Source organism: Trifolium pratense, linkage group LG2 (assembly GCF_020283565.1).
Source record: "Trifolium pratense cultivar HEN17-A07 linkage group LG2, ARS_RC_1.1, whole genome shotgun sequence".
Taxonomy (NCBI): Eukaryota; Viridiplantae; Streptophyta; class Magnoliopsida; order Fabales; family Fabaceae; genus Trifolium; species Trifolium pratense.
The window spans coordinates 65,307,039-65,327,830 of NC_060060.1; the positions used below are offsets into that span (position 1 = coordinate 65,307,039).

At 33.9% G+C, this 20,792-nt stretch overlaps 1 protein-coding gene and 2 long non-coding RNA genes across 3 annotated transcripts; all 3 read right to left on the reverse strand.

Moving 5' to 3' along the window:
* Positions 1 to 182: 182 nt before the first annotated feature.
* Positions 183 to 3,756, reverse strand: LOC123907826. Its single transcript, XM_045958210.1, has 9 exons — positions 3,070 to 3,756; positions 2,674 to 2,825; positions 2,066 to 2,161; positions 1,910 to 1,972; positions 1,459 to 1,527; positions 1,085 to 1,187; positions 896 to 967; positions 680 to 768; positions 183 to 576 (listed from the first exon to the last, which is right to left on the reverse strand). The coding sequence occupies exons 1-9, from the start codon at positions 3,389 to 3,391 to the stop codon at positions 430 to 432; spliced, it is 1,113 nt and encodes a 370-aa protein (XP_045814166.1). The 5' UTR covers positions 3,392 to 3,756; the 3' UTR covers positions 183 to 429.
* An 8,342-nt stretch (positions 3,757 to 12,098) lies between these two features.
* On the reverse strand, positions 12,099 to 14,801 carry LOC123904008. Its single transcript, XR_006808239.1, has 2 exons — positions 14,257 to 14,801; positions 12,099 to 12,372 (listed from the first exon to the last, which is right to left on the reverse strand). It is a non-coding gene; the product is annotated as an uncharacterized LOC123904008 (long non-coding RNA).
* Positions 14,802 to 18,200: 3,399 nt separating this feature from the next.
* Positions 18,201 to 20,409, reverse strand: LOC123908582. The gene is made up of 2 exons (XR_006809644.1): positions 20,161 to 20,409; positions 18,201 to 18,276 (listed from the first exon to the last, which is right to left on the reverse strand). It is a non-coding gene; the product is annotated as an uncharacterized LOC123908582 (long non-coding RNA).
* Between the last annotated feature and the right edge of the window lie 383 nt (positions 20,410 to 20,792).

Sequence of the window (20,792 nt, forward strand, 5' to 3'; positions counted from 1 at the left end):
AACTAATTCAAACGAGCTTATAGACGATTAAATAAAATTATTTAGACGAGAGAGAATGATAGGTTATAAGAGCCGATAGAGACAAAGTTATCACAACTATATCATTGAGATGAGATGATTTCTCTTCTTTTCTCGTGTTGTTCAGAATCCCTCCAATCCTATAGTGTTTTTTTCCCAGAAGCTAAAAACATATATGATATTTTATTGCATTAATCCAACTTTTGGATTATCCAATTTTATTACAAAACAGCAAAAACATTGATGATTCTAAATTAGAGAATCCTATAGTGTAATCAAAACTTTGCATCTTCTGTATGTATGAGACCTCAACTAACACATAATTATACACATATTCTCTTTACATTATTAACAACTCTAATACATATACAAATTTTTCACCAAAATCTGTCATGAAGATCATTTCAAAATCTAGTTGAAATTTTTTTCTTCTGATATGAGTTTTTGGATTCTTTGCCGTAGTCTTCGCTTGTGGTCGTGTATCTTCCAAAGGCCATGTCCCAATATAACAGTGGAGTAAATCCCATGTGTGATAATGGGAGAAAGAATATTATCTGTCTGTAAAGTAAAAATTCCAAACATCCACAAATCAGTTTCATTCCATAGAAATCTTAAGACAAAAAATTAATGAATATTTTAAAAAGACAACAAATGGTATTACTTGGATCCACTCGAAACCGAGGTAGAGAGCCAACAGCCCTTCTAGAAGTGGAGAATAGATTTTCTTCATTTGCCTTTTCTCATACCATGCTGCAAACCAAAATGAAGTGGATGATCAGGTTAAGATACGATGAAACAATGTTCGGGAAAACAAGAATGATGACGACATTTGTATGAATTGAATATAACATTCAACAGTACGAGAATAGGATTGAACCTTCAAACAGCTTTTTCAAATCTTGTCGACTAGAGGGAGATTGTAAAACCGGCGCAACAATGTAGGTAGGATCTGAAAGAGAGGGAGAAAAGAAGCGTTAAGCGTTAATCATTAGTCAGGCAGAGAACAAACTAGGAAAAATAAGCTACATAAAAGGGAAAATAAAAATGGGATATAAGAAAAAGTAACCTTTCGGAGAGGCAGCCACATAATAGAGAGAACCAGTAAGGATAGCAGTAAGTACAGCTGCAAGCGCCTGAGCAAATGGAACAAATGGAGGCAGCACCCCTGACTGCATATTACCGTATAAAATGCAGGTCAGTTACCGGAATGAAATTCTTAGTTTGAAATATTTGCAACATAAAAAGTAATGAAAGGGTGGCCAAGGGCATTAAATAGGGTAAGATGTACACAGCCTTCAGCCTTGAGAGCCAAGAGGGTTGTTTCTGCGACTAGAACCAATGGCTGTTATGTCAAATCAGTAGCAACTAGTAACCTTATCATTGCACCAACGCTCACCCTTATAATATAAGAAGGAAAAGGTAAGAAAATGGTACACATACCAAAGACGCCATTCCTCGAACATCTTGTATAAGATCACTGCCTCGTAAAAATATATCAGCAAGTGCCCCCTGTAGAAGTTTCAAATATAAGTTATTAAAGCTAAGATATAGTATTCTATGAAGACTATTAAACCAGCAAATTTCTTCTTTTATTCACAAAATGAAATTGTCTTTATGAAACTAACGTTATTCATCTTATGAACAAGCTTACACCAAACACATTGAAAGTATTCTTTGTTGGAGGAAAATGAGAGAATGAGAGAAATTTCTTAACACACAATCATCATTCATATTTAATATATATGTAATCTGATCCAATCATAGCTACAATACTCTAACTAATTATCTGGTAACGTTTTTTTTTTTCTTTTTGAAAACTCGATGAACCGAGAAATACAAGCATCTCTTGGCAGATACAATCAAATACGGGCATAGAAGCTACAAAACAAACCTGAACTGCAGCCCTATAGAAGAGCTCCTCTCCTACTGAACTTGCAGCAACCATCAGTATAAACTGTAAATTAAAACCAAATTACATTAATCTTAATGGTTACAGTAGATTAAAGATGATTTATTATACCAAAGCAAGCAAGTTTTATCAAATTACCTGCAAAGGTGACATCCCATAGAAAAAACTCCATAGTTCTTCATCCTCTACATCTCTAATGGCACGAGCATGGGGTGATAGCTTAACAACTTCGTCCTAATAATCACCACGTTGATGAAAGCTCAATTCAATTCAACAAGGAAACCAAATAACAAGGGAAACGTACAAGTTCCCATTTCTTACAAAAAATATTCCAACAAATATATAGCATCCTAAAGATTAATATTTGGATAAACAACCTAATTAAACGCTTATAGCAATAGCATTTATCATATACTAGTAAGTGCATATGTATAAGCTATTTTGATGACAAATTCAAATTGTATATAAGTTGTTTTCATAAGCTATCATGGATAGTTTACGGAAATAAGCTGAAAATAGCTGATGGACATGTCATACGCTGTGCAACTAAGCTCTCTCAAATAGTCTCACAAGTTCTTATGTCACTAGTAGATAAGTTCAAATTAGTTTATCTAAGTTTCAAAAAGGTCATTTCCACTTGAACCAAAATATTGGATCGAAGGAAGTTAAAACACCACACAAACACACACGCGAGCGCACACACAAACACACAACCTAATCATAATTGTCTAAATGAACAAACTTACATCAAGTATAAAAAGAAGAGCCATAATTGGAGGAACTGCATATCCAAGCCCTTCAAGAATAGCATCTAATGATAAATGAAAACCCCCAAGAGAATCAATTCCAGTTATCGAACATATAAAACTCCCCGCAACAGCCATAGCACCATAAATCCCTGAAACAAATCAATTCATCAAAATCCAAATTGCAGGCACACAAATATTTAAATCCAACTAAAATCCTCCATAAATAAAATCAAAATTTCCCATTTTGGAAAAACATAGATTCAATTAAAAGCAAAAACATAAAGTTTAGTTTTCCTTTTCTATTTGGCCCAATAAGCTAAAAATTAGTTTTTCAGTAAAAGTAATCAAAAGGGTATCCAAAAAGTTCCAAAATTTGTTTCAAAAAGTTCTCACCGATTCCATAGCTGAGTCTAACAACAGCACCAATTTTTTCCCAAACAGGAAAATCAGCAGCAGAAGCATCATTGAATCCACGGTTGAATGTGGTTGTTACTTCCATAGCAGCCGGTGTAGTGAACCCGGTTCGAGTCTCTCCCCTGTCATCAATTGTATCACCGGTTCGTTCTGCAGAAGCTTTAATACAACGAAGTGAAACTACTCTTGAAGAATCCAAAAAGGTTACTCTTTTCTTCCTTTGATGAAATTCACATAGCTTGTTGAAGTGAGAGAGTGAAGTTGAAGAAGGGTTTGGTGTTAGTGTTAGAGAAAGCTCCATTCAATTGAAGAGAGAAAAAAAGAATTCAAATTCAAAATGGGTTCTTGTTTTTGTTGATGTTGTTGTTCATATTGAGTTTGTGTTGAAACTTGAAACAACAACAGCAACAAAGATTCGTTTATCTTTTATTGATACTACGTGGTTTTTTGTGTGGTGGTGATTTTTGGTGTGTTTGTATATGACACGATGATGATGAAGTTTGAGGTTCAGGTTGAAATTGGGAGAGGTGAGAAAATAGTCAACTAAATTGGGACATGTATTTAAGATTATTTTGAGAATATCTAAATAACCAATCACTTTATGACATGTGGAGATAACGTTGTTAAATACATGTCTTATAATGATTATTGATTTTAGACAACCCAATCTTAATTCTTAACTTAGATTACTCTATTTATATAACTTCATCATTTGCTGTCGTAATAAATGTGTCTGTTTTTTTTCTGTTGAAATATCTAACTTGCACACGTATATGAAATTTTTACAGTTCAATCAAAAAATAAAAAAACAGAGATTTTACGGTAAGGGTGCTGCTAAACAGTATACTCCCTCCGTGACAATATATAAGCAAAAATCATATTTCTAGGTTCATTACATAATTAATGTATCTGACATATAATATAGATTAGATACATTGAATATGCAATGAACATAAAAATATGATTTTTGTTTATATATTGTCACGGATGGTGTATATTTGAATGGTTAATCCAAGTGATTAATGAGTTTAGGTTAAAGAAGAATCATGCGGAAGAATTCGAATTTGTGTGTTGTGAGAGAATTGTATGGAAGAATTTGAAAGTTAAATTAATATAAGTAACTACTCCAGCGGATTTTAATTATAAGTAGATATTAACTTTTTAAATTTATTAATATAGATCAGATACATCAGTTGTACAATAAACATGAAAAATAAATATTTCCTTACAATTAAGGCCGGAGGGAGTAATGAATAAGTTATAGTCGGTTGATCAATATTTTAAAACTTTGTCGTATATTATTTAGTATTATATTATGCTGTCAAGTATTTATTTTTAGATGAAGCCTACTTCACAACATGTGTGAATAAGCCATATATAAGTAAATTTGAATGTGGTATCTACAACCAGCTCGTAACTAACTTTGATTTCACATATATATGACTTATTCTCATTGATTGATGGGTAAATACCTTCAAATTATGAAGGGGTAGTTTAGAAGGGAAAAAAAAAACTTGTTTTTAACAAATTAAATAGACTATCATGGTCTTTAATGATGAGCATTATACTTATGAGTCATGTGGATATCACCGAGATTGATATTTGATTAACTAAGAAATTGAGTTCAATTGGTTAATGTGTTTTTTTATAATGAATTTTTGGTATAAATGGTTTGTTTGATCTGCTAAACAATACGGGACTAGACATGACAACTCTAGTTGTACTGTGTTTGATTGTAAAACTGTTTCAGGAACTTGACAAACTGGAAGGAATGGACAGGACAAAAACAGAAATTTTTGTCCCTCACTAAACCACAACACAACTATTTGTCGGCAGTACAAGTTGTCAAAAATACCAAAATATCATTTTGTTAACCAAATATCGTATAAGACAAAATATTGTTCAATATCACAAAAGGTTGTTATGTGCTTTTCTGTCATGTGTTGTGTTGTTCTGTCTTGTACTGTTTTGTCCAATACTTATTCTTTAATTTATCAAACACACCCAAAGTAAATTTATTAATCTAACATTTTCTTACATATTTAAGCAAGAGAGTATTAACGAAGTACTATGCATGAAAATCACTAAATTTAGTCTAGTGGTAAAATGTTTGAATAAAATAATAGAGGTTATCGGTTCAGTTCTTATATATTCAAATAAAAATAAAGTACTATGCATGAAGTTTTTCTTTTTTACTAAGAAACATTATTATTGTAATAAATTAGTAGAAGAGATAGTTAGAAGAAACACCATTGATTAGAGCATAACTTTGTTTTGGCAAATTGTTTTTGTCAAAACAATGGCCAAAAGTTTAAAAACAACAAAAATAGGAAAGTTGAACACGGAAGTGTTTTCGGCCCCACCAAACCTTTAAAGCCTGAAACACAACCCACAGAAAATGTTACTTGTCTTGAATATGGATATGTACAAAGAACTATGTGCGCAAGTTTATTAAATCTATTTATGTGAATAAATTTTTCTTTATTTCTTAAGTATATTTTTGGCTTAAATGCAGTTTTGCCCCCCCTGTTTTGATTTAATCGGAATTTTATCCCTCCTGTTTTAAAACGCGGACTTTTACCCCCCCTGTTTTATAATTTGTTGGTTTTTGCCCCCCCTAAAATTCTGCTTTCGAGTCACAACTTTAAAGCTTCGCACACAACTCAATTTTGATCAATAATTTACCAAAAGGATACCGAAATGACCGTAATCGAGTTATCTTTCCACATAATCAAACCCCACTGAATTTGGAGTTACAAAGAGAGATTAATTACCGTTTTAGTGAAGGTATGTCCCCCAAAATTCTGCAAAAAATCTGCTTTCGAGTCACAACTTCAAAGCTTCGCATACAACTCAATTTGGATCCATAAATCACCAAACGGCTACCGAAATGACCGTAATCGAGTTATCTTTCCACATAATCAAACCCCACTGAATTTGGAGTTACAAAGAGAGATTAATTACCGTTTTAGTGAAGATATGTCCCCAAAATTCTGCAAAAAATCTGCTTTCGAGTCACAACTTCAAAGCTTCGCATACAACTCAATTTGGATCCATAATTCACCAAATGGATACCGAAATGACCGTAATCGAGTTAGCTTTCCACAGAATCAAACCCCACTAAATTTGGAGTTACAGAGAGAGATTAGTTACTGTTTTAGTGAAGGTCTGTCCAATTACTAATTCTGCAGAAATCTACTTGTGATCTTCAAATTCAACATCGTCTACCGAACACATCGTAACTCCAAATTCGACGAAATTGAAATGCCAACAAGGGTAATTTCGTTAGATTTCCATACATGTAAATAGTATTAAAAAATGAGCTACAGGGTGAGAGGAATGACGAGAATACCAGTAGTAGTTTCATACGATAATTAATTTGAACAGACCTTCACTAAAACAGTAATTAATCTCTCTCTGTAACTCCAAATTTAGTGGAGTTTGATTCTGTGGAAAACTAACTCGATTGCGGTCGTTTCGGTACCAGTTTGGTGAATTATTGATCCAAATTGAGTTCTGTGCGTAGCTTTGAACTTGAGGCTCAGAAGCAGATTTTGTGCAAAATTTTGGTGGGGGGGCAAAATCCAACAAATTATAAAATAGGGGGGGTAAAATTCCGCATTTTAAAATAGGGGGGGTAAAATTCCGCATTTTTCAAAATAGGGGGGGTAAAACTGCATTTAAGCCTATATTTTTTGAAGAATTCTTAAGTATCTTTTGAAAAGTACATAGTAGTAATATTTGGTTAACGTGTATACATGAATTGGTTTTAAGAGAATTAATTTTACCATTCAAAAATATTAATAGTACAACTTTTTTTTTGTGTTTTTTTATTCATTTGTAATTATTTTCTATAGTAATTATTAATGCATATATAGTTTTGAATATATCTCCGAAACAAATTTGAATTTAAAGAGAGAAATTAGTTGAAAAAGAGTGATAGTTAATTAACTCAAATTTAAACGACTTAATATAAAAGGTGAGTGAATTTATAGGTTTATTTAAAATTTGCATGAATTTAAATGCTTGGAATAAAAAAACTTTGAATGAAAATGCGAGAAGTAAATGACTTGAAAGTTAATTTGCATGTAAAAATAAACGAAAGAAAGACCTTTTGTGACAGACCACGGTCATGGTAGTTACTTTTGTTAAACTATTTTCGGCAAATATACTTGTTTTGAAATCGACACACACTTTAGTAGTTTTCTGTTTTTGGTCTATAATTGTTGAACTCATACTTGTTTTGATCAATGGTCATAAATTATTGATTAATTCATAGTTGCTCTCGACGCTTCCTCAAACTCTCTCAATACAGTTCACTCATAAAAATCGCATGAAGACTTTTCCCCCAAATTTGAAATTACTATTATGCATTGACTAATCTAATGTATAAACGGTGCGTTTGTAGATTAAATGATAAGTACCAGACATAATAGCACAAGACAGAACAATATATGACAGAACAACACAGAATAAACTTTTATGATATTGAACAATTTTTTGTCTTATACGATGTTTGGTGAATAAAACTTGAAGTACAATCAAAATATAAATTAATTTAAACAAAATATATTAACACAACACAATTTAGATTAGATACATTAAATATGCAATGAACCTAATGATCAGTTTTCCTGACATATATTGTTCCTTTTCTATCTTTTGGAGTACAATCAAACATGGTACAATTTGAATTGTCTTGTCCAATTTCTTATATTTTTAGCGGATAAATGCACCCAAAAATAAGATCGTACGTGGACACATATACAAGCAAAATCAGTTTGGATTTGTGCTTGCTCAAAGGTATGTTGAATTCAAATTTTACTCACATTGATTAAAATTGAAAAAATCTAATAATTATTGTTTATTACGTAGGAAGGAAACTTTATGCTAAACTCTACCATAAGGTAAATTCTAAACTTTTATCAAATATTTAAATTTAAACAAAATATATTAAAACAAACTTTACTTTACACCAATTACTAACAGTTAACTTGAAGTCCAATTTATTTTTAGCTACTAGAATTAAACTCATTCAACATTAATTTATAAGATTCGTAAATTATCATGAACGACTAATAATGAATTTGTCCAAGTGATAAGAATTTTGGTCCCTTTAAACATGTGGTCAGAAGTTCAATTTTTTTTTTTGGTTACAACAAAAGTTCGATTAATAACTCATACTCATAGAAAAAATTCGATTAAAAGGAATAATTCATTTTGTGTGCTCCACAGATTCTCCGACGATTAGGTGATGGAGACTTAATATCAATATCATGATAAAGAAAAAAATATCATCAAGGAATAGTATTAATGTCCAACATCATGAATACCTATAATTGGTTGTCGAAGGGAACAGTGACATTTTGGCGAATGTTACCAAACAAGTCATCTTGATTGGGTTATGATTTCCTAACTTATGATGGTATTCATAAATTTTTAAGGTTAAGTTTAACAACATAAAAAAAAATAAATAAAGCAACTAATGATCAACCAAAACAACAAAAAAACAAACCAGCATTAAGAGCGTTCATTTTCTGGAAGGCGAACACCTTACACACATTTCGCCAACCAGAAAGCAAACGAACACGGTCGCAAAAATAAAAATACTGAAAAATGCAAGAAAAGATCAAATGTGTACTTACCTTATGTTAATATTTAATTACTTGATTATTTCGACCGCAAATGAGTAGTATCCTTCATTTTGGACGAATTTTCGCGTATTGGGAATTGAGAGTTTTTGTGGTTTTGTTTTTCACCTTATTTTCAACTTGCATAAATGGGGGGAAGAAGGTGACACACCTTATATATATATAAGACGTGTTCGCCTTCTAGTAAGCAAACACATAAGAGAGTATTCGCCATATAGAAAGCGAACATGTTTTTTTTCAAAAATTCTCCTAGGGGGTGGATGCATTCCAAACGGTGATTTTTTTACACACTTTATATCTAGAATGCAAACAACACTCACATTTTAGAAGGCGGGAGAGTTAGTTTAGTCTTTTCAAGAGGTGCGTGAGGAATTTAAGAGGGTGGGAAAATCAAATCCCTTATATATATATATATATATATATATATATATATATATATATATATATATATATATATATATGATGTGATGTGATGGGCTTGTGGTAAATAAAAGAAAACAAACTCTTGAAAAATGCTCTTTAGGCCCCCCGTGTTGTTTCCAAACCCCCCAAAAAATCCAAAAATACCCTTGATTTTGGTTTCAGATTGGTTCGTATCCTACAATCCGAATTTGAGCGATTTCGGCACCTAGGATCCGAAATCTAGTGTTAGTGTCCTAGTGTTAGTTCTAGCTTTGTTAGTGTTGGTGTTGTTGCTATCATATTGTTGGTCAACCAGTTGGCATCACTAACACCTTCTTGTTGCTTCAGATGTAGCAAATTTAGAAAATCTTCACTAATCACAACGCCCAAATTTTAGTAGATCTATAATCTATTAACTCAAATATAAATAGAAATATGTGGATCTATTATTGTACCTTGTGAATATCTCTAACGCAAATAGAATGTTTTGGTGTGAAGGAGAATAACAGAGGAGGATTTGAGTTCAACTTTGAGCATAGAAAACACAATTTCGGAAGTTACGTTCTAAACTTAAGCGAGTTAGGAATCTAGTATCCGAAATTAAGCGTGTTTGGATTGTGGAATCCGAAATGAAGCAAATGGGGAAAAATTTCGGGTTTTTGAAAAGGGTTGTTGTTGTTATTTTTTGGTGAGGATGAGAAAGATGCTTTGTGTGTATGCAGTTGTAGTGTGTTCTTTTTGTTTTTTTACGGCAGTTGTAGTGTGTTCTATATATCCATTTTAATGTCTATTCTTGTTTCCAACATATTGATAGCACTTTGTTGTTGATTTCTTGAATTTTCAGCATAATGATAACGCACCACTGGAAATACAAAAGCAAGACAATATCTCACCGCCTCATCATGTTACCTTGTGTTTGCAGTTGCTAATATAGGGGGTGTTTATTGCTCAGCAACGTTTCATAAAAAAAAGGAAAAAAGTGCATTTCGGATCCTAAATTCCGAAATTACTTAGGGGCAATTTTGGCAGTTTGGGGGGCCTGGTAGCAATGCATGGGAGTCTAAAAAGCAATTTTCCAAACTCATGGATATTAAACTTGGCCCATGTGACAATGAGAGAAAGAAAATAGGTCTGGGAGTTTAGAGAGCAAATTTCTTGTGATTCAAGTGATTATATACACATTTAACCATAATTTTATGCGTAAGTCTTAATTTTCTATGAGTAGCTATTTTTGTTAATGTTACGAATGAGTAAACCTAAATAATAATTTTTATTCTATGATTTGATTTATAGAATAATCCAATAAATTACTTCAATAATTATAAATCAAATCATAGAATAAAAATTGTCATATAAATTTACTCATTTCTAACAAAGGAAAAATTAACTACTCCTAATTTTAATTTTCATCACATGTCTTATTTTCATCTTTGGGCCGGCAGCCACGTGGTGGCCTTTTTTCTTAGTTTATTCAATTCACCCCTTTTTGACTCATCAATTTATAATAAATTTTTCACCAATACCAGATTCATGACTGTTTGAGGAAAATGACTCTTTTTTGCTTATTCGGGACACAATGTTACTCTCATACCAGATCCATGACCCCCTTACTATTTAAATTCACCCTCTTACCAGATCCATACGAGATTCATGACTTCCAATGCAGTGGCGGATCCAGGACCCTGAGTTAGGGGGTGCAGAATTTTTTCGTACTTTTTTATTTTTGTAAATGAATTTTTATCGTACTTAATAATTATAATATATAAATATAAAATACACATACTACTAAATTTATGATTTTTTCATCTTTTATCATATTAAATGACTATTATTTTGTCTCATAAATACAATTCAGAGCGTTTATACTCGCAATTCTCCGGACATAATGTGTATAAAGCTCTCAAACTAAGATAGTGAATTTTTGGAGTTTTTTGTTTCTATTCTACCCTCATTTTGAAAAAGGTATATAGTTATTAAAAAAGAAGAATTAATTTCATGAAAAATATGAAGTATGAGCTATTGAGAGAATAAGAATATAATTAATAAATTATAACTTTAAACTACCAAAATAACGGTTAAATAGAAATAAAAAGTTCTTTTAATAGTACACTAACAAATGTCCTAAGGATATATGTTAGTTTTTGCCTTAAAAAAATGGAGTGAATAATATATATTAAATTTGTGAGACTTAAACTTTATTATCATTGTAGTTTGGTGGCAATAACCTTTCTTATTAACATATGGAACACCTGTTCGATCCCCAACATTCATTATTTTGGGATTATTATAAGTAGTATATTAATCATTAAATAAACAATAAACAATAGTAATATATATGGAGAAAAAAAAAAGAAAAGAAAGAAAAAAGCATGCGCCTCTGCTAGTGCTACTATTGAAACAGAAAGGTAAAGTTTGTGTCAGATAGTCATAAATGAGGTGATAGATACTGGGGTCTAAGTGAAAAATCTTTAGACTCAAGGTGCAAACTAAAAAATTCAGTGTGGTCAAAATGCAAAAAAATAAGATTATTAGTTCAATTTTTCAAATTTCAGGGTGTGCAGGTTCACCCCCTGCCACCACACTGGATCCGCCCCTGTTCCAATATGAGAGACAATGTTGGGTTCATGAAGTCGAACTTGCACATGGAAATCGATAACAAATTTGTCCACTCCCGAAGGTTCATTCTTTCCCATTCTTTTATAGGATTCATTCTTCCCGTTCGGTCCCGGCACCCGAACTTGCTCTGATACAAATTGATACAGATTGAACCTAACTCCACCTTAAAATCATGGTTCATAGGGGATGATTGTCTAATCCTATATAAACTCTCACATCAAATTCATGACTTCCGATGTAAGACTCCAAGTTGGGTTCATGGAGTCTATAACACCCAAACCCGTTATTTAATTAACTCTCCCTTTATAAAATCTTTTTCGAAAATACGCAGCGGAAAAATTGAAAATCTGATTATAAAGCGCTGGTTTGAATATCACAAAATACAAAATCCTCCGCATCAACACGATGCGTTATAAGTTATACAAAACCAATACTTTTCACAAAGAATAATTCTTATATGAAAACATAAGCAATTACAGAGTAATTTTCTAAAGGAATTTATATATATATATATATATATATACAAAACCCCTTTTCTCCCCGTGTCACAATCAGAGCGGAGCTTCACCACGCTACTCGGACAAGCTAACATATAACCTGTCAACCTGGATATCTGAACCCCCAAAGGTTCCAATTAACACAAAGCAGAGAGTTAGTTTACATGATCAATAAAACAAGCATAAGAATGCACCTACGCTTTACACCACTATCATGCATACTACTAACTCACACGCACATTCATCAACAAATATTCCATTATAATTTACCAGACAAATTATAATTCAAACATCACTTGTACGTCAACAATTATCACATAACTCAATTACCAATAGGAATATACATAAAGTTCCTAATGTAATCTAACACCACAAATACATTGTTCAGATTATGGTCATGACGGACCCTGCGTTGTTCATTTTATAGTCATGACGGACTCTGCTCCTCACATACGGATTAACAATCAACATTTACCAAGTATGTGTCAAACATCATCTATCATAAAATGCGCACATAATCCCTAATGCAATCTAATGCTTCACATTCATGCTATGTCCTCTAGACACCTCTAATGCATGTGGTACCATCGTCTTTATCAGAGTATCTCACCTCCGATATCCGTCTTTATCGAACAAATATAGTTCGATATTCGTCTTTATTGGACAAGCCAATATTCCTAAATATTCATGATGCATGCACTCAAAACTCATGAATATTCCATCAACAATTGGCATATAGCCCATCAACAATAACGTGGAACACTATCCAACGTCCGTCTTTATTAAGATAATCAATACCTTAATATCCGTCTTTATTAGAATAACAAGATCCTAATATCCGTCTTTATCGAATAACATAATTCGATATCCCTCAACAATTACGTCAACAACATCAACTAACATATATATCAACACATCATCAACATATACATCAACACAACCCTCATGCAATTAATATATAACAACTATATTAAGCATGCCTCAACTCATAAAACAAACACCGGAATCGGAGTCTACACGAAAAACTGAGTAAAATAGGTTTCGGGGTCGAAAACCCTCAAAAGTCAACCAAAAGTCAACATTTTCAATCCTGTGAACAGTGCCTGCGCTGGGGCGCCAGCCTTCGTCACAAAACAGAGTCAAAATGGCATTTCTAGACTTCTCTGGGCGCCTGGGCGCCACACCTCTAAAACGGTGCGCCACAGACAAATTGTGCAGGATTTCTGCAGGACAGCCTCTCATTGCAACGATCATAACTTGGGCTACGAAAGTCCAATGGAGACGCACATATACTCGTTGGAAAGCTAACTAACAGAGCTACAACTTTTATGTTGGCCACTAAAACCAGTTCACAACGAAAAGAGGTAAAAAATGCACGTAAAGGTTCAGACCTCATAGATAACAATTTTCTACATTTCTCATTTCAAACTCTAAACTCTCAAGACTCTCACATAGACCATTTTTCATATTCTAAACTCCATCACACATATATACATACTCAAAGCACTTACAAAAGTCCATTTAAACATCAATACATCATTCATTACTTATTATTCAAAGAAATTCATGAACATTTTGCAAAACTCATCAACACTTTGCAAATCATTGAGCTTGGCTAAGGCCAATCTAGGGCTTAGGCAAAGCACACCAAAATAACCACACATCAACACAATCAACCAAGCATATTCATAAGCACTTAAACACAAGTATTTTAACCATCAAAAACACTTATACACATAGTTATGATTCCATTTATACAAGCTTGTGAACATATCAAAATTCATCAAGAACACAAACTTTTTCCTTAACAAACATCTACATATTCCCTCATACAATCATGTCATGAATAAATAACATCTCATGATCTTTTCCTTTCAATGATTCATGAAGAAAATCACCCAAAACCCCAAAGAAAATGAGTGAGAGTGTTTGGGAATGGAGGCCTAGACATCCTCCCCTCTCTTGAACCACTCATGAATCATGGAAACTAACTCTCTTACCTTAGAAATTTGATGAATCCTCAAGCTCCTCATGTTCTAGCTCTCATGAGCTCCTCTCTTTCTCAAGCCCTAGCACCCTCTTGCTTTGCTCTCTTGCTTGCCCTAGCTTAGGGATGATGATCCTTGAACTCCCATGATTCCAACAAGCTTCTAATGGATCAATTTGGTGAAGAAATGAAAATTTGTGATGGAAGGGAAATGATAAAGAAATGCCACGGCCAAAGAAGAGAGAAGAAGAAGGATGAATGAACTTTGTGATTTTTCTCTTGTTCTTATCTCCTTTCCACCTTTATTGAATTTTCTTACCAACCAAGTAGAAGAAAATATCTTCTCCTCCCACTTGCATCATAAACCGCCCCCCTTTCCCTTGCCTTGGCCCATTGGGCTTCAAGCCCACTTAACATGGTTTCGCTCACGTAACGCTCCTAACTCGCGTATTAACTTATATTCGCGCCAATTAATTATTCGCCGCTTAATAAAATAATTATGAATTACGCCCTCGCATAATAAAATAATTAAATAACGAATAATAAATTTCGGGTCGTTACAACTCTCCCCCACTTAAAAGATTTTCGCCCTCGAAAATTACCCGACTTAAAACAACTCCGGATAACTCTTTTATCCGATTTCCAACAAAACACTTCAAACTCCACGTATTAATAAGTTTGACAAAATTAGTCTATCCCAACCAACACAATCTCATCTACTACCAACAATAGATCAAGGACAGCTAATCCCTCGATTTGTCGATAGATAGTCAACAATCATGATGTCGGTATAAACCATTCTTATCAAACCACCAAAACATCCACTTAATATCTTACGGTACTCACTGCACCACTCAAAACAAACTCTAATCAGTCTAATACACCTTGAAAAGACGTTTTCGTTGAATACCTTACAACTTTTCAAGTTTCATAAGTCCTCAACTTTTCTTCAATCACTTAACTGCGTCGAATCTTATTCCAATCATTTAGTCGACAACACAACCTCAACATTCCTTTGTTGATCAACTCCTCAAATTTTTCTTGACACTTATCAAATTCACCACCTCTAACCGTTAAATTCTTAGATTACGTAACATAACATTTCCAATGTCGCTTTTCCGCCGCGATACCCTTATCAAAATATTATTTTAAGTCACCCATAGACTCACTGTTGTTTCACCGTCCATGATGAAAATATTCAAAATCCTTTACTCATTTACCACATGGTATAACTTTACTATTCCAATGGATACGATGTGTCCAACATCTCAAATCTCCACCGACTTTTCTAATAAGTCGTTGTCAATCTCATTCTTACTTCCGAATGTTACAAAACACTCTCTCTGATACTTTCTTATTTCCAAACATCCAAAAATGATACTTCGCTCTCAGTTCCATCTCAACCTCCTAAGGTTTCATCCAACTCCGACACTAATCGTCCGATCATTATCCAAATGAAATTATTTCTTTCTCGACAAGCTCTTACAAAATCCATCAAATTGTCACCCCACTTCCATCTTGAAATAACTCTACTATTCATACCATCCTCTACTACTTGATACCCTCACAAGTTTACTAACCCTACTATGGTATCTCTTAATTCCATTCTCATCTACTATGAGAACTCACTTCTTTTCCTTGGTTATACAACACTAATGGTTCTCTAAGCTTAACATCTATATTCTAAGCTTCTCAAATCTTTCCAAGAAATGACTACTCGATTCTAACACACTCAACCGCTATAAATCCATCCTAGGCTCTTCTCGATCACCTAGTAATTCCATATTCAATCTCGGTGACTATCCAAAAGTTGATTTCCAAACAACCACAGTTCATATCTTGTTGATTCCAACAACGTCCTTATTTGTCGCACACTATCCAACTAGTCACGTTCCTTATCGTTCTTCACTGTGACAAACATACTTTTCTCCATTCGATCAGTTCTTATTCACATCTCGTGACTATCTTAAAGTCATAACATCCTAAAGTTCATCCACACAAAATCTTTATTCTAATCTTGACTAGTCTCTTCGAACTATTCAAAATGTTTACTTTCCTTAAAGGTTCACTTGCTAATAATTAACAAGTTTAGCTCACACCGATACAACTCTATAGGTATTCCCACCATTCTTATAACCATCACCTAATCATCACTAGGTTCGCCTACTCTTAACGCACAACGTCTTCTCCGTTTTCCAACAACGGTTTCCATTTAACATCTCTGTCCGTTCCACCATTCCACAATGGTCACATTCTCTTTACGGCTAAACAACTTTAGTTCGACTCATTCTAAATCTTCCGGAATGATCATCTAATATTTCCTCCAAAATACTCTCCAAATAAGAACTTTACTTTCAATCCCTTATCAAATTGACGTCTACTCGTCCTTACTCAACTTGTCTGAACGACAACGTCCTACTCCTTCCATTCCATGGTATTGCTTCTGAGAAATTCTTGTAGTTCTCATCCACCTCTAGTCCATACTCTTTTGTACACTACACGATCTCCAATCGTTTCCAAACGGTCTTCATCTTTCTTAACCAATCTCAGTGTTGATCCCATGACGAACACTTAGTCCAACAACTTCTCATCTAGCAATCCTCACAACTTGTTGTCCAAGTTCCTTCCACTTCGAACAACACTAATCAATCTTGAACAATCTACTTCAAGAGCATCTCCATCCATCCTAACTTCTTCACATTCGAACCATCTCGGAGAGACACAACTTTCTCCCCCACTTATCTCAAACCCATCTATACTCTTCCACTGGAACTTCCGGTATAAACTCCTAGTCATTCTATCGATTCTAAATATATTCTCCCAAAAAGAATCTAGTACCGACAACATTCACATGCGTGTCGCATACAAGGGTAAACGTAAGGCATTAAACCTAGACATCTACACAAATATCCTGTACAGTCCTCTTGACATATACGCCACTACGCAAATACATAAGTATTCTATTCCCCACATATACTAGTGTAACAACCTTCATACCAACTAGCATACGCAAACACAACAACATGTCAATACATATATTTATAACTAAAATATATGTAAGACAACAAAACATCCATGTACACAAGACATCGAGTCAAGTACATGCATTACATTTCATTTGCTCGCATACTTACAACATCTACTCAAACATGTATAAAACATAGCATGTTCTCAAACAAGTTCTCATCATGAGAATACATTCACATAGTTCAATTAAAGAACCAAACTAAGTACTAGTAATCAATCTACCACATGTTATAAACAAACATATAACAACACACACTAGGATCTACTTACATCCTACTCCTTTCTCACTCTAGTGAAAAATTCATTTTCACTTACTCAAAAGAAAATAATCTTATATTTTCAACAAAATCTTCATCACATGCAGTTTTACATCATGCCGGATCATCAACAATTAGCAATAAGCATCTACAAACCAAAAGTTCAAACCACACAAATTTTTAAAACTTTAAGCATAAAAATACACAACCACTACTTGACTTGATAACTTATAACAATGATAAGTATCAATCGCATCAAGTACACAGAACAAGAAAAGACAGACACAACTGGCACACACGCTCACTCGATCTGACTGCACAGAACGGCTCTGATTGACACATAACCTCACAGTCCGAAGACAACCAGGCTCTGATACCACTTTATAACACCCAAACCCGTTATTTAATTAACTCTGCCTTTATAAAATCTTTTTCGAAAATACGCAGCGGAAAAATTGAAAATCTGATTATAAAGCGCTGGTTTGAATATCACAAAATACAAAATCCTCCGCATCAACACGATGCGTTATAAGTTATACAAAACCAATACTTTTCACAAAGAATAATTCTTATATGAAAACATAAGCAATTACAGAGTAATTTTCTAAAGGAATTTATATATATATATATATATATATATATATATATATATATATATACAAAACCCCTTTTCTCCCCGTGTCACAATCAGAGCGGAGCTTCACCACGCTACTCGGACAAGCTAACATATAACCTGTCAACCTGGATATCTGAACCCCCAAAGGTTCCAATTAACACAAAGCAGAGAGTTAGTTTACATGATCAATAAAACAAGCATAAGAATGCACCTACGCTTTACACCACTATCATGCATACTACTAACTCACACGCACATTCATCAACAAATATTCCATTATAATTTACCAGACAAATTATAATTCAAACATCACTTGTACGTCAACAATTATCACATAACTCAATTACCAATAGGAATATACATAAAGTTCCTAATGTAATCTAACACCACAAATACATTGTTCAGATTATGGTCATGACGGACCCTGCGTTGTTCATTTTATAGTCATGACGGACTCTGCTCCTCACATACGGATTAACAATCAACATTTACCAAGTATGTGTCAAACATCATCTATCATAAAATGCGCACATAATCCCTAATGCAATCTAATGCTTCACATTCATGCTATGTCCTCTAGACACCTCTAATGCATGTGGTACCATCGTCTTTATCAGAGTATCTCACCTCCGATATCCGTCTTTATCGAACAAATATAGTTCGATATTCGTCTTTATTGGACAAGCCAATATTCCTAAATATTCATGATGCATGCACTCAAAACTCATGAATATATCCATCAACAATTGGCATATAGCCCATCAACAATAACGTGGAACACTATCCAACGTCCGTCTTTATTAAGATAATCAATACCTTAATATCCGTCTTTATTAGAATAACAAGATCCTAATATCCGTCTTTATCGAATAACATAATTCGATATCCCTCAACAATTACGTCAACAACATCAACTAACATATATATCAACACATCATCAACATATACATCAACACAACCCTCATGCAATTAATATATAACAACTATATTAAGCATGCCTCAACTCATAAAACAAACACCGGAATCGGAGTCTACACGAAAAACTGAGTAAAATAGGTTTCGGGGTCGAAAACCCTCAAAAGTCAACCAAAAGTCAACATTTTCAATCCTGTGAACAGTGCCTGCGCTGGGGCGCCAGCCTTCGTCACAAAACAGAGTCAAAATGGCATTTCTAGACTTCTCTGAGCGCCTGGGCGCCACACCTCTAAAACGGTGCGCCACAGACAAATTGTGCAGGATTTCTGCAGGACAGCCTCTCATTGCAACGATCATAACTTGGGCTACGAAAATCCAATGGAGACGCACATATACTCGTTGGAAAGCTAACAAACAGAGCTACAATTTTATGTTGGCCACTAAAACCAGTTCACAACGAAAAGAGGTTAAAAATGCACGTAAAGGTTCAGACCTCATAGATAACAATTTTCTACATTTCTCATTTCAAACTCTAAACTCTCAAGACTCTCACATAGACCATTTTTCATATTCTAAACTCCATCACACATATATACATACTCAAAGCACTTACAAAAGTCCATTTAAACATCAATACATCATTCATTACTTATTATTCAAAGAAATTCATGAACATTTTGCAAAACTCATCAACACATTGCAAATCATTGAGCTTGGCTAAGGCCAATCTAGGGCTTAGGCAAAGCACACCAAAATAACCACACATCAACACAATCAACCAAGCATATTCATAAGCACTTAAACACAAGTATTTTAACCATCAAAAACACTTATACACATAGTTATGATTCCATTTATACAAGCTTGTGAACATATCAAAATTCATCAAGAACACAAACTTTTTCCTTAACAAACATCTACATATTCCCTCATACAATCATGTCATGAATAAATAACATCTCATGATCTTTTCCTTTCAATGATTCATGAAGAAAATCACGCAAAACCCCAAAGAAAATGAGTGAGAGAGTTTGGGAATGGAGGCCTAGACAACCTCCCCTCTCTTGAACCACTCATGAATCATGGAAACTAACTCTCTTACCTTAGAAATTTGATGAATCCTCAAGCTCCTCATGTTCTAGCTCTCATGAGCTCCTCTCTTTCTCAAGCCCTAGCACCCTCTTGCTTTGCTCTCTTGCTTGCCCTAGCTTAGGGATGATGATCCTTGAATTCCCATGATTCCAACAAGCTTCTAATGGATCAATTTGGTGAAGAAATGAAAATTTGTGATGGAAGGGAAATGATAAAGAAATGCCACGGCCAAAGAAGAGAGAAGAAGAAGGATGAATGAACTTTGTGATTTTTCTCTTGTTCTTATCTCCTTTCCACCTTTATTGAATTTATCTTCTCCTCCCACTTGCATCATAAACCGCCCCCCTTTCCCTTGCCTTGGCCCATTGGGCTTCAAGCCCACTTAACATGGTTTCGCTCACGTAATGCTCCTAACTCGCGTATTAACTTATATTCGCGCCAATTAATTATTCGCCGCTTAATAAAATAATTATGAATTACGCCCTCGCGTAATAAAATAATTAAATAACGAATAATAAATTTCGGGTCGTTACAGAGTCCAACTTGCGCATGGAGTCGATAACAAAAACTAAAGGTAGTAGTAGTACTTAATCCAAACACAATGGAAAAGTATAAGGAATACCGCCGAGATTGTTTTATCAT

Coding starts and splice junctions, on each gene's coding strand:
- LOC123907826 (XM_045958210.1), bottom strand. CDS start 3,391: ATGGAGCTTTCTCTAACACTAACACCAAACCCTTCTTCAACTTCACTC. Junction 769..895: donor TTTGAAAAAGCTGTTTGAAG/GTTCAATCCTAT, acceptor TTTGGTTTGCAG/CATGGTATGAGAAAAGGCAA. Junction 577..679: donor TCGGTTTCGAGTGGATCCAA/GTAATACCATTT, acceptor TTTACTTTACAG/ACAGATAATATTCTTTCTCC.